General features: G+C 38.4%; 2 protein-coding genes across 2 annotated transcripts; both read right to left on the bottom strand.

The window, feature by feature from the left end:
• Positions 1-202: 202 nt before the first annotated feature.
• LOC122440984 (olfactory receptor-like protein OLF4) lies at positions 203-1153 on the bottom strand. The gene has a single exon (XM_043467625.1). The coding sequence runs from the start codon at positions 1151-1153 to the stop codon at positions 203-205; it is 951 nt and encodes a 316-aa protein (XP_043323560.1).
• Positions 1154-12743: 11590 nt separating this feature from the next.
• LOC122440983 (olfactory receptor-like protein OLF4) lies at positions 12744-13679 on the bottom strand. Its single transcript, XM_043467624.1, has one exon. The coding sequence runs from the start codon at positions 13647-13649 to the stop codon at positions 12744-12746; it is 906 nt and encodes a 301-aa protein (XP_043323559.1). The 5' UTR covers positions 13650-13679.
• Between the last annotated feature and the right edge of the window lie 678 nt (positions 13680-14357).

The following is a 14357-nucleotide window of genomic DNA, read 5'->3' as shown; positions in this document are numbered from 1 at the left end:
GAAGGCAACAATTCTTGGATAAGAGAGAAATTACAAAGCTTAATCAAGTGAGCTATATAAATTTATAAAGGAGGTGAAGTCAAAGAAATGAAAATTCCATCAATAGCATGGAAAGAGTAGGTTCTACTTCTAAGATCTGATCAAACGTTTCAATTTCTGCTTATGAGGCTTTAAAACTTTCAATTTTGCTGCCTCCTTCAGCTCAGAACAATTGGCTTCCTTTTATAGCTGCAGTCTTAAAGAGTGCTTTCAGAGCCCTCTTTATGTCTTTGTTCCTCAGACTGTAGATGAAGGGGTTCAGCATGGGTGTGACCACAGTGTACATCACTGAGGCCGTTGCACTTGGGTGTGAGCTATGGGCATTAGCAGGATAAATATACACTCCTAAGCAGGTACAATAAAATAAGGAGACCACTGAGAGGTGAGATGCACAGGTGGAAAATGCTTTATACTGCCCCTGAGACGATGAAATCCCACGTATGCAGGAAACTATCCTAGAGTAGGAGTAAAGGATACCAGCTAAGGGAGCACCTCCCAGCAAGACAGCTGAGAAATATAGCATGGTGTCATTAAGAAGGGCGTCAGAACAGGCAACTTGAACCAACTGTTTGAGTTCACAGAAATAGTGAGGGATTATTACCACTCCACAGAAGGACAGCCTTGACACCATGAAAGTTTGTAAGAAGGAATCCAAGATACCGATGACCCAGGACACCAGAACCAGCAGTGCACAGAGCCAGGCGTTCATGATGACTGTGTAGTGCAGGGGATGACAGATGGCCACAAACCGGTCATAGGCCATCACAGTCAGGAGGAAGTCATCCAAAACTACAAACAGTGTGAAAAAATACATCTGGATGATGCACCCTTCATAGGTTATAGCTTGGCTCTGAGTCTGGATGTTCCACAGCATCTTTGGGATGGTGGTGGAGGTGAAGCAGATGTCTACTAACGACAGGTTGGAGAGGAAGAAGTACATGGGGGTGTGGAGGTGGGGTTCTGAGCTGACCGCCAGGATGATGAACAGGTTTCCAAACACAGTAATCAGGTACATGGAGAGGAAAAGCCCATATATAAGGGGCTGCAGTTCTGATTCCTCTGAAAGTCCCAGAAGAAGAAATTCTGAAACATTTGTCAGGTTTATTGGTCTCATGTGGTGGAATTGACCACTGGAAAGGAGAAAATGACATGTTTATTTTCACAAAAACCGACATTGCTCACATTGTTGAAAAACTATTGTTTATATTTTACTTAAGTACATTTAATTGTTTTTTCCTAAGTTCAGTATGTTTTTAATGGGTTTTCTCCTTCATGGAATTCCCTGTGTCATCTCAAATTCTCAAGGTTGTCTCACTTGTAGATTTTTTTGCAGGCTATCATATATTCCAAATATTTAATGAGAAATTTTTCAATTCATTTGGGTAATATAAGTTGAATAATGACATTGTTTCAGGTGCTGCCCAGGTGCTGAGTATGGAGTTCTACAAAAGCTGTAAGAATCTATACACAAAGAAAATATAAGCCATATATATATATATGAAATTTGGCTACATATGTGTTAATATATATCACTTGTCATATGATGACTCATGCTATGAAAAAATTTGAAAAGAGCTATAAGTAAAGAATAGAGAGGGGATACTATTTCTTATGACTGTTCAGATAAGACATGCAAATAAGATGACATTTGAATAGAGACCTCAAGAAAGAGAGAGCAGGAACACTGAACTTACCAGGAGGAGAAATTGTGTGCCTGGCAAGGTGAACACTGGTGTAACAGCTGTGGTGTAAAAGCCCTGGGAAAGGTGCTTGTTTAACATGTTCAAGTTTTTAAAAAAGAAAGCCAATTTGGGGAGGTTAGTGCACATGATGAAGTGTGAGGAGAGGTGGCGTCAGGATGCTGTAGACCAAGGTGACTTCCCTGTTGCTGCTGAAACTTCAAGTCACAAGGAAACCCTCATCCACACTATGTTCCTCTAGCACATTTTGAAATTGCTGCAAAGGTGTCCAATAGGTTTAAATGAATCTCTTCTGTTGATTGAGTTCTGGCTTCTGTGTATGAGTCACCTTGGAATATGTGAGCTTATTATCCCTTCTGTGAACACTGCTTACATTATACAGGGCAAGAATACACATACACACACTGGCTACTGGAAGGCTGTTGCTAAGCCATGAAAGACGCCGGGATTCTTGGCCTTCGGAGGAGAGGAATTCAATCTGGGGCCAGTGACAAGGCTTGATCTCTCAGAGCTTTTGTGTAATATTTTTGTGTAAGTTTTATTAAAGTATAAAAGAGACAGAGAAAGCTTTTGACATAGACATCAGAAGGGGGCAGAAAGAGTGCCCCCCTGCTAGGTCTTTAGCTGGATGTTTTATGTCTGTTAGACAGCTATTAATCAGATAAGAAAGATGCTTCAAGGTTGACAGAGTTTCACCGGGGCCCTCTCCCACAATATGCATTTTTGAGGTAGGATGGCAAGAAGTGTGTCATCTCCCAGCCATAAAATAAATGGTATGAATACTGGTTTGTTGAGCTACCATCAGCCCAAGATTTGAGAAAAGAAAAAAAGTTTGAGGTGGAACCATTCTGAAGAAAGGCAAATTCCAACACAAATACATAGTTTCACTAACACAGCTTAAGAAAAACATTTCCACACCCATGGCGGATTCAAGTCAATGTATGGGAAAATCAATACAACGTTGTAAAGTAAAATAGATAAATAAATAAATTTTAAAAAATAAAATAAGTAAAACTATAGTCCAGGGGAAAAAAAAGAAAAAGAAAGAAAGAAAGAAAAACATTTCCATAAGAAAAATGCATTGGTTAGCTAAAGGTTTGAGAAAAGTTAAATTCAGGTGGAACCAGGTATCGTCATGGCAACACAGAATTTTAAGAGGAAAAAGCCCCTGAAACTTGTAGTTTGTTTCCTCCTGCTGCATAAGGGAGAGAGAAAAAATGTCTGACACTTGCAGCCTATTTCGTCCGTTTGGAGACCCCTGGCCTTCCTGTCTGTTACCCTCTCACTACCTAAGCTGTGCTACTCCTAGGTCCTTTTCACTCCTCCCCCTTATTTGATACAACTCAAGTTGATCAGATCTGATTATGTAAAATGGTATCCAAAAATTCCAGTTTGTAAATTTCCTGGGAATCAATAAACTTGGGACTCAACTTTGGTATGGCCTTGTACTAAAGACACATTAAAATTTGTTCAACGGATGTATATACATTGTGCCTGCATGCTCAGTCCTGTCTGACCCATTGCCACCTCATGGACTGTAGCCCGCCAGGCTCCTCTGTCCTTGGGATTTTCCAGGCAAGAATACTGGAGTGGATTGCCATTCCCTTCTCCGGGGGATCTTCCCAAACCAGGAATCAAACCCAAGTCTCTTATATCTCCTACCCTGGCATTCTTATTCTTTACCACTATGTCACAGAAAAGGATACATATATGTATGTATATATCTATATTCTTCTTGAAAACTGGGTTTTAAGATATATGTATACATCTAGATACAGAGAGGGATGTGCGGGGGAGAGAAAAGTCAAATGGACACAAGGGGAAATAAAGACATAATTAGCTCAAATGGCCCCTGAGAGACTGTGGTAGAGAAAAGCATCTTTGGTTCTGGTGATAATTCATGTACTGTTCTATTGCCTTGACATCTGGGAAAAAAATTTAAAAAATCAAATATAACTTTATCCAAATGATAAAGTAGTGGTATCTTTATGATATGAGGCATTTGCAGATTGCATTGCCCAAAAGAAAAATGAATAAAAGGATTAAGACAGCACTTCACAAAAGGATGTACGTAAAGGACAATGAATATGGGTTGAATTTAGACCATTTTTAATATCAAGCAGTAAAACTTAATTCCCCTGTGCCTGTTTCATATCTGTTTGAATAACTGTTTACATATGGTTCAATAGTAGACAAAAAAAAAAAAAAAACAGCCTCTTTAGTGCTTTTTCATATGTGGCATCATCTCTTTGTTATTCTTCGGTTTTGATTATTTTTGTGATAGATCCTATGGGCTCATTCTAGTCTTAGTTCTGATCTTTGTCCAAACATCAAGTATCCATGAGGTCCATACTCATAAGACCTACCCGCATTGTGAGAATTCCACACTTACCACTGAGTAATGTCCTTCATATCAGTCATCACTTACCACTGAGTAATGTCCTCGTATCATAATGAGAACACTATATTCTACACACATTTCTTTCACTGTACTCTGTCTTCCTAATCATAGTGCAAGATCCAAACAAGAAGGAATTTCACCTGTTTTTCTCACCTTTGTATTTTAACAAAGTATGTGAATAGATGTTCATTTGTACAAAAATTAATTTATAAGAATGAAAAGTTAGGAAGTAAAAATATGACAAGGAGTATGAAACCAGGCTAAATAGAACAACACTGAAACAAATGTAATAAACAGAATTAAAAGAAGTTTTCAAAGCTATCTGAATAAGATATAATAACAATAATTTATGACATCAACATGGATTAATTACATTGACAATAACCTAGAGATAAAATAATATGATGTATTATGTTCATAAAATGCTCTATCATGTAACACATACTCAGTTATTGCTGTTGAATGAATCAGAAATAGGTCTCATTACATTTGGATGTTTGACATATGGCAAGGTTGTATTTCACTTTATTTGAAAAGATGGAATTATTAATAAAAACTGGCTTAAAGGTCTATCTTACAAAAATATGAAGTATTCCTTCTTCAAACATCTTACAAAAAATCAGAGATTATGACCTCAGTGTAAGAGTAATAAACACATTATGGGTGGACAGCTTGAAATCTATGTATGAAATTATGAGTGAGTTAACCATCTTAAAGAAGGCAAGGGACTCAGAGGTAAGAAAATAGACATATACAGCTGAATTTTTTTTAATTTGTGGCCCTAAAAATGTTCCCAGAGCCAACTGAAATACAAGGATTTATAAAAATTATTTGAAAGTCTGTTTAGAAAAATGGGCATATAATATGGCTATATGATAATAATAGGTAAATCAAAATGGTGATCAAATACATAAAGTTTTGCTCTAATTCAAGAATGATTTAGGAAAGCAACATGGAACCTCTCTCTCCTGTGGAAAAAAAATCTGTTGAATTAGGGCTGAGAACTTTTGAACTAGTAGCCCAGGAGTATGCTCTGATTTTTCTGGCAGATATGTGAAGTGTTAACAACATTTTAGGGGGAAAATTGAAGACAGCAATAAATAGTCAAAATGCAGGTATTGTTTAATTCTGGGTTCTTCAGTGTTGTCACAGCTGACATTCTGGAACACATTATTTGTGGTGGAGTCTGTCCAGTGCATTTCGGGTTGTTCACAGAAACCCTGACCTTTTTTGATCCCTCAGTGTGTTACTGGAGAAGGCAATGGCACCCCACTCCAGTACTCTTGCCTGGAAAATCCCATGGGTGGCAGAGCCTGGTAGGCTGCAGTCCATGGGGTCGCCAAGAGTCAGACGGGACTGAGCGACTTCCCTTTCACTTTTGACTTTCATGCATTGGAGAAGGAAATGGCAACCCACTCCAGTGTTCTTGCCTCGAGAATCCCAGGGATGGGGGAGCCTGGTGGGCTTCCATCTATGGGGTAGCACAGAGTTGGACATGACTGAAGTGACTTAGGAGCAGCAGCAGCAGCAATGTGTCACAGCCATACAAGGCTCTGAACATTACTGTGGGGGACAAAATCATCCACGGTTAGAGACAAAGTTTGAATTTCATTACCATAGTTTTTGTAGCAATGGAGAAAACATAACTAGATTTGACCACACAAAATTTATATCGATTCATAATTCCCCTCACATGCATCTATACCTAAATAAGAAAACTAAATGGTAATTAGTCAGTTGGTGAGAAAAAAAAAAAAAGAAAATCCCATCTTTAAGTTGGAAAGAAATACCTCCATTTCATTTTATAGCTTTCCATAGCTAATACCCAGTTTATTTACCCCAGTTAATTAATAAGATATTTGGACCTGTTCTTCTTTTACTGGAAACACTTTATGCCTTTCATCCCTCTTCTAGTTGGACCTTCATTCCTGTTGTTTTGCTTGCCCATTTCAGTGTCTACACTTCTCTTTTCATTATTTATTTATTTATTTTACTTCTCTTTTTAGCCTCCTGGTTTGCATTGATATTTTAAGCAAGGAAATGACACCAGTGATTGCCAAGTTCTGAGTTCGGCTGTGTTCGTTCTCAGGTGATGTCATGCAAACATTTTTGAATTTTATTTTATCTGACACTTGTCTCAGTGTCTTTTGACTGCTTTGACTCACCTACATGAAAACTGAGAGGAAGGTCCTTGTGTGGAAGTCTGAATCCCTTCCTGGATGGTTGATGGAGATTGAAGCTCTGCCTACAGACAAGACAGCACTTGGGGGGCGAGTCTTGGTTCTTTACTCAGACTTTGAATTCCGAAAACAAAAGCTTGTCTCCTCCACGCCTAGGTTGTACAAGCTCAGGGATGCAGTAGAGGAGCTATTTACAGCTCTCTCTGTCTACACATTAAATACATTTCCCTCTTGTTATTAATACAGTGACCTGTAAACACATGATTTCCCTGTGGTACTTGGTCTGGACAAAAATGATGCTTTTCTATTCCTGCTGATTCTGTTCCCAGGAGACCAAGTTACAAACAGGGTGAATTTAGTTATCATTAATTCTTCTCCCTTAATTTTTCTCCTGCCAGGAGCCTAAACTCTCAGCGGCAGTGTTATCCCAATGCCAGTGTTAAGTTCTCTCCAACAAGTGATACTGAGGCAACTATCTTGAATGGATCCCTTGGATGGTCAATACATTGACTTTTTGTAAGGACACACAGCCCATGATACTCTCAGAAAAAAATTCATTTCTCTCTTTATAAGAGGCACACCTCTGTTTAAAGTGAAGTATTGGGCAGTGCACACACTGGTTTCCTGACTCTTCTGCTAAAACCATCAGGAATTTCATACGTATATCTGAAGTTAATAGCTGTCATTTATCCCCTCATTATAATATGTCTCTAAGTTATAAGACATGTATTTCATATTTTAAGTACCATATCCTACCTTAGCACATTATAGGGATTATCTATTTAAATTTGGAGAAGTTTATTCTGTCAAATATCAATAGTAGTGTATGCCCTTCATTTTCCATTCTACAAATGGGACTCAGAGGTATTTATTTTCTGATGATTTTTCAAATTTTTGAGTATGTTAGTTACATAAAAGAGAATAAAGCTAGCTGATAAAATAAATTAGCTAATAAGTATCCTTAAAATGAGAAGATTAACTTGGATTACCCATGATGCTATAAGCAATAGCAATGGTTCTCTAAATGTGGAGGAGAGAAGAGGAAGAGCTGGAGTCAGAGAGGGATCTGAAGATGCTGTGATGCTAGCCTTGTGATGGAAGAGGGACTATAACCCAAAGAGTGCAGATGCCCCCAGAAAGTCATCTAGAAAGGTAATACCTCCAATACCTCCTTCCCTGGACTGTCCAGATGGGTCTAAGTTTTAGCAGACATTTTATTCAGCCCGATGTAAGGAATATCAGTGGCTGATCTTTAATTTTTTAAAGCAATTAAAGTGTAAAGTGTTATTAAGTTTATCAATTCAGTCATTTAGTTTTCCCTGGATAAAGATTGTGTGTGTGTGTGTGTTAGAACTCCCACCTAATTTGAAGGAAAAAACTAGAGGCAATTTTGAATATTTACTGTATTTGCTGGTTCATTGAATTCCTCATTGCATTAATATAAATGTGGTTATATTTTGAAGACTTATAATAAGAAAAGTAGTTCATATAAAAAGTAATGTCTCACATTCCATTTTAAATATTTTTTCTGAATTTCTACATTCCTTAAATTCCATGTTAATAAAGACTTTCATTATTTTCATGCTTTTACCCTTTAATTTTCTGTAGAGATTATTCTCAACATAATAGATGAGACTATCTCTGTGTCTGTGTGTGTGGATATGTATGTGTGTGTGTGTGTGTGTGTGTGTAAGATAAAATATATACAAATAGTGCACACACATACACATACAACTCTTACCCTTAAATGTATTCTTTAGATTATCCAAATATTCTTGCAGTTTTCTCATAGCATCCCTCAGAAAATAGGTTTACTTTTCTGTATCACCTTCAGAAGTAAAGAAAGAGGAACTTTGGGGATTACATTTATAGCAATTACATGCTGTTGTTGTTTAGTTGTTAAAGTTGTGTCTGACTCTTTTGCAGCCCTATGGACTGTAGATGGCCAGGTTCTTCTCTCCATGGGATTTCCCAGACAAGAATACTGGAGTGGGAAATTTCCTTCTCCAGGGGATCTTTCTGACCCAGGGATCAAACCCTCATCTCTTGCATTGGCAGGTAGATTCTTTCCTGCTGAGCCACCAGGGAAGGCCAACCATTACATAACATAGCAGACAAACTTATTATATACCTTCTTGGATTACACAAATAGAACCAGGCAGTATAAACTCTAAATTTTTGTGGCTTTTAAAATTCTTCAGTTCACATACTTTAATGGGCACAGTTTATTGTTTTCAATTATGCTTTAACAAATTTATTAGCATTCTAAATTCTAGTATGCACACCAGGATAGGCAATGAAGTATAGACAGGTGAGTCACACCTAACAGGGCAGGAGACATCTCTTCCAACTGGGAAGAAGCAAAGTTTTACATGTGGGTATTATAGTAGTCAAATTAAATTAAAGTAATTCACATTTAATAAACTCACTTCACCTGAAAACTGGAAGATTAGCCTACATATATAAAAGGAATAAAATATTATTAGTTGGTTCAAGAAGAGCAGTAAGGCCACACACAGCATTACAGATGAAATTTAGAAACATGCTAGAGAGATTCATGCCTGACTACAGATTCATGAACCTGGAGGGCTAGAAGCCCTGGAGATATCAGAGCAACTCCCCACTGTATCACTTCATTTGACAATGAAGAAATTTTACTAACAATTTTATTTCGGGAAAGTTTGTATGTAACAACACCTGACACAACAATCTAATTAAACAGAACTGAGGGCAATAATCTATAATAATCTGATTCTACTAATTCAAGACTTTTGTTCTGATATTTGAAAGGTACCATTCATAATTACTTTGTTATTCAAGTTCATTTCATATAACTGTATGAAAAAGTGACTCCATTGCATTCAGTCCCTTTGAGGTCACGTGGACAGGTTGGAAGGACTTGAATGTTAGCACAGCACCTGTGGTCCTGAATCACATTTCTGAACAGGAACCCAAGCTTTCCAGCAAGTCATCCTTTGATTATTAGGATGACATCTAATGGATGATACTGCTATTGTACATTTTCTGCCTCTATACTGTTTGTGACAGAATTATGATTATTGGATATATTTCATTTGGAGAAGTGAAAAGATAAAGATTTTCTGAAAGCACTCGAAATTTTCAAACATATACAAGAAAGAAATTTAATAAAAAAAAAAAGCTAAACATAGCACTAGTTCTCAGTTCAATGAATACACCTTACAAATAGACAGCGATGGTGCATATTTGAAAGAATACATTAACTCTCCAAAAAAGAAATGTGCTGTATAGTAATAAATGTGTGATCTAATACTTTCCTTTGTCATACTTAAGATCAGTTCTCAAAAAAAAAAAAAAAAAAAAGATCAGTTCTCGGTGTGTATGACCAGAAGTGGGATTGCTGGGTCATATGGCAGTTCTATTTCCAGTTTTTTAAGAAATCTCCACACTGTTTTCCATAGCGGCTGTACTAGTTTGCATTCCCACCAACAGTGTAAGAGGGTTCCCTTTTCTCCACACCCTCTCCAGCATTTATTGCTTTAGACTTTTGGATAGCAGCCATCCTGACTGGTGTGTAATGGTACCTCGTTGTGGTTTTGATTTGCATTTCTCTGATAATGAGTGATGTTGAGCATCTTTTCATGTGTTTGTTAGCCATCTGTATGTCTTCTTTGGAGAAATGTCTATTTAGTTCTTTGGCCCATGTTTTGATTGGGTCATTTATTCTTCTGGAATTGAGCTGCAGGAGTTGCTTGTATATTTTTGAGATTGATCCTTTGTCTATTGCTTCATTTGCTGTTATTTTCTCCCAATCTGAGGGCTGTCTTTTCACCTTGCTTTTGTTGTGCAAAAGCTTTTAGGTTTAATTAGGTCCCATTTGTTTATTTATCTGAAAGAGACATGTGTACCCCAATGTTCATCACAGCACTGTTTATAATAGCCAGGACATGGAAGCAACCTAGATGCCCATCAGCAGATGGATGGATAAGGAAGCTGTGGTACATATACACCATGGAATATTACTCAGCCATTAAAAAGAATTCATTTGAATCAGTTCTAATGAGATGGATGAAACTGGAGCCCATTATACAGAGTGAAGTAAGCCAGAAAGATAAAGACCAATACAGTATACTAACACATATATATGGAATTTAGAAAGATGGTAACAATAACCCTATATGCAAAACAGAAAAAGAGACACAGATGTACAGAACAGACTTTTGGACTCTGTGGGAGAAGGCGAGGGTGGGATGTTTCGAGAGAACAGCATCAAAACATGTCTATTATCTAGGGTGAAACAGATCACCAGCCCAGGTTGGACACATGAGACAAGTGCTTGGGCCTGGTGCACCGGGAAGACCCAGAGGAATCGGGTAGAGAGGGAGGTGGAAGGGGGGATCGGGATGGGGAATACACATAAATCCATGGCTGATTCATGTCAATGTATGACAAAAACCACTACAATATTGTAAAGTAATTAGCCTCCAACTAATACAAATAAATGGGAAAAAAAAGATCAGTTCTACTCTAAAACTATATTATATCCATCTATTCTCTCATATTTGTGTTCACATGTAGATTATGCTTGGAAAAATGTACTTTATTATCCATGATTTCCAGTATCTATGGTAGACACAGTGGACACAGGCTGTATAGAAGAATAAGATCCTAATGCATATAAAAGTATCTTATATTAGTGAAAACAACCAGTATTGTAAAGTTTGGGTTATCAGGAACAAAAATTACACTGCATGTGTGCCTGCGTGCTCAATCATGTCTAACTCTTTGTGACCGATCCTGTGGACTGTAACCTACCAGATTCCTGTCCGTGGAATTTCCCAGGAAAGAATACTAGCAGGTGGGTCATAGAGGATCCTGCTGTGATTTATGTCGGAGAGTGTTTTGCCTATGATCTCCTCTAGGAGTTTTATAGTTTCTGGTCTTATATTTAGATCTTTAATCCATTTTGAGTTTATTTTTGTGTATGTGTTAGAAAGTGTTCTAGTTTCATTCTTTCACAAGTATATTATCTAGGGTGAAACAGATCACCAGCCCAGGCTGGATGCATGAGACAAGTGCTTGGGCCTGGTGCACCAGGAAGACCCAGAGGAATCGGGTGGAGAGGGAGGTGGAAGGGGGGATCAGGATGGGGAATACATGTAAATCCATGGCTGATTCATATCAATGTATGACAAAAACCACTACAATATTGTAAAGTAATTAGCCTCCAACTAATAAAAATAAATGAAAAGAAAAAAAAAAGAATACCAGAGTAGGTTGCCATTTCCTTTTAAAGGGGATCTTCCCAACCTAGGGATCAAAACTGAGTCTGCTGCATTGGCAGGCATATTCTTTACCACTGTGCCACATGGGAAGCCTGGCAATTACCATAATGATATGCAAAGAATGACACTCAGAAAAGGGATGAAACAGTGGTCTCAGATTTTCTTCTTTAAGAACTTTATATAAATAGCTGTTGTTGTCAAGAGGAGTTTTTCTCCTCCCCACAGGAGTAGCATAAGTCATGACAATTCATTTAGGCAAATAAAATGAAAAATGCTCAGTATGATATACTGAATATGAGAAGAAATTATTCTTAAGTGATCCATGTAGTTCCTTGAGATGAATGGAAATTTCCAAATCCTTCACATCCAATATTTGGATTACAATTGGTAGAAGAGGAAAATCAAAAAGGAAAAAAAACAAAACAAAAAAAAAAAAACTTGACATTTCATAGATATCAAAAAATTTAAGAATGAGTTACATAAATTGTACAGAGAAGTTAGAAACAAAATATAAATTCCAAGAAAAATAGAAGAGACATTTTCTATCTCCATCAGTTCAGTTCAGTTCAGTCGCTCAGTCGTGTCCGACTCTTTGCGACCCCATGGATCGCAGTACGCCAGGCCTCCCTGTCCATCACCAACTCCCAGAGTTTACTCAAACTCATGCCTATCCAGTCAGTGATGCCATCCAGCCATCTCATCTTCTGTCGCCCCCTTCTCCTCCTGCCCCCAATCCCTCCCAGCATCAGGGTCTTTTCCAGTGAGTCAACTCTTCACATGAGGTGGCCAAAGTACTGGAGTTTCAGCTTCAGCATCAGTCCTTCCAATGAACACCCAGGACTGATCTCCTTTAGGATGGACTGGTTGGATCTCATTGTAGTCTAAGGGACTCTCCAGAGTCTTCTCCAATACCACAGTTCAAAAGCATCAATTTTTCGGCGCTCAGCTTTCTTCACAGTCCAACTCTCACATCCATACATGACCACTGGAAAAAACATAGCCTTGACCAGACGGACCTTTGTTGGCAAAGTAATGTCTCTGCTTTTTAATATGCTATCTAGGTTGGTCATAACTTTCCTTCTCCATAAGTCTGAGCAAATGAGGCTGAGAACACTGGGCTCAGGCTTTGAACTCTGCTATCATGGGTACTTTTTAAGTCCTAGGAAAATAGGGCTTTTATACTTACCTTTCCAAAGGACATTTTCAAACCTCTCTGTAAGTCTTTATTTCTCAGACTGTAGATGAAGGGGTTCAGCATGGGTGTGACCACAGTGTACATCACTGAGGCTCTTGCACTTGAGTGTAAACTATGAATAACAGCAGAGCTAAGGTACACTCCTAAGCCTGTGCAATAAAATAAGGAGACAACTGAGAGGTGAGATGCACAGGTGGAAAATGCTTTATACTTCCCCTGAGCTGATGCCATTCCTTGTACGGAGGAAACTATCTTAGAGTAAGAGTAAAGGATACACACGAGGGAACTACCAGCCAGCAGCACAGCTCCAGAATACATCACCACATTATTGAGAAAGGTGTCAGAATTTGCAAGTTGTATCATCTGATTGACTTCACAGAAAAAATGAGGGATTTCTAAGACTGTACAGAAGGACAGTTGCAACACCATTAAGGTTTCTAACAAGGAATGCAGGGCACTTATGATCCAGGACACCAGCACCAACAGTTCACAGAGCCAGGGGTTCATGATGACCATGTAGTGCAGGGGGTGACAGATGGCCACATATCGGTCATAGGCCATCACGGTCAGGAGGAAGATGTCCAGTCCGGAAAAAAGTAAGAAAAAGTACATCTGGATGATGCAGCCTTCATAGGTTATGACTTTATTCTGGGTTTGGATGTTCCACAGCATCTTTGGGATGGTGATGGAGGTGAAGCAGATGTCTACAAAGGACAGGTTGGAAAGGAAGAAGTACATGGGGGTATGGAGGTGGGAGTCTGAGCTGACAGCCAGGATGATAAGCAGGTTTCCAAACACAGTGATCAGGTACATGGAGAGAAAAAGTCCAAATATCAGGGGTTGCAATTCTGACTCCTCTGAAAATCCCATAAGAAGAAATTCATTATTTCCTGTTAGGTTCCTTGGTGCCTTGTGGTGGCTATGAGAAAAGGGGGAAATAAAATGACTAATGTTCACATAAATGGGCATTACCACATTGCTGAAATGCTACCATTTATATTTCACCATAAAGAAATTACTTTCAATATTCTATTCATGGATTTCATGCACTTTAGGGAGCTTCTTGTGCCATCTCTAATTAGCAAACTGGTTCAAGTTTTTCCCAGAAAAACTATCAGAGTTTTTCCCAAGATGTCAGATATTTTACAGATTTAATGGGACATTCTTTCACATATTTGAGGATATAAATTGAATTGAGATAATGTACCAGGTACTTAATATACTGTCTATGCAAGAAGCACACGGTGTTGAACAACGAAAGCTCCTAACTTCTGTCTATGGAGACAGAAGAAAATAAAAGTTATATGGCATGTCATTTGTTACAGCTGTTATGAAGGAAAAGAAAGGAGGTAAAGGGGAGATGGGGAAGAGTGACATCTGTTGTATACACATGTTAATCTAGACCTGTAAACAAGGGGATAACTGGAAAGACCTCAAGGAAGAGAGAACCAGGGCCGTGAGTCCACCTGGAAGGTGTGCTCCTGGCAAGGGGACAGTGAGTGTGAAGGCCTAAGGAAAGTGCTTGTTTAAGATGTTTCAGTCCAAAAAGGAAGCCAGTCCCATGAGGGAAATGAACAG

Source organism: Cervus canadensis, chromosome 4 (genome assembly GCF_019320065.1).
Source record: "Cervus canadensis isolate Bull #8, Minnesota chromosome 4, ASM1932006v1, whole genome shotgun sequence".
Taxonomy (NCBI): Eukaryota; Metazoa; Chordata; class Mammalia; order Artiodactyla; family Cervidae; genus Cervus; species Cervus canadensis.
The sequence above is the reverse complement of the archived record's forward strand: the minus strand, read 5'-3'. Positions and strand labels throughout refer to the sequence as shown.

Excerpts from the sequence above, each read along its gene's own strand:
- LOC122440984 (XM_043467625.1), bottom strand. The coding sequence starts at position 1,153 with ATGAGACCAATAAACCTGACAAATGTTTCAGAATTTCTTCTTCTGGGA.
- LOC122440983 (XM_043467624.1), bottom strand. The coding sequence starts at position 13,649 with ATGGGATTTTCAGAGGAGTCAGAATTGCAACCCCTGATATTTGGACTT.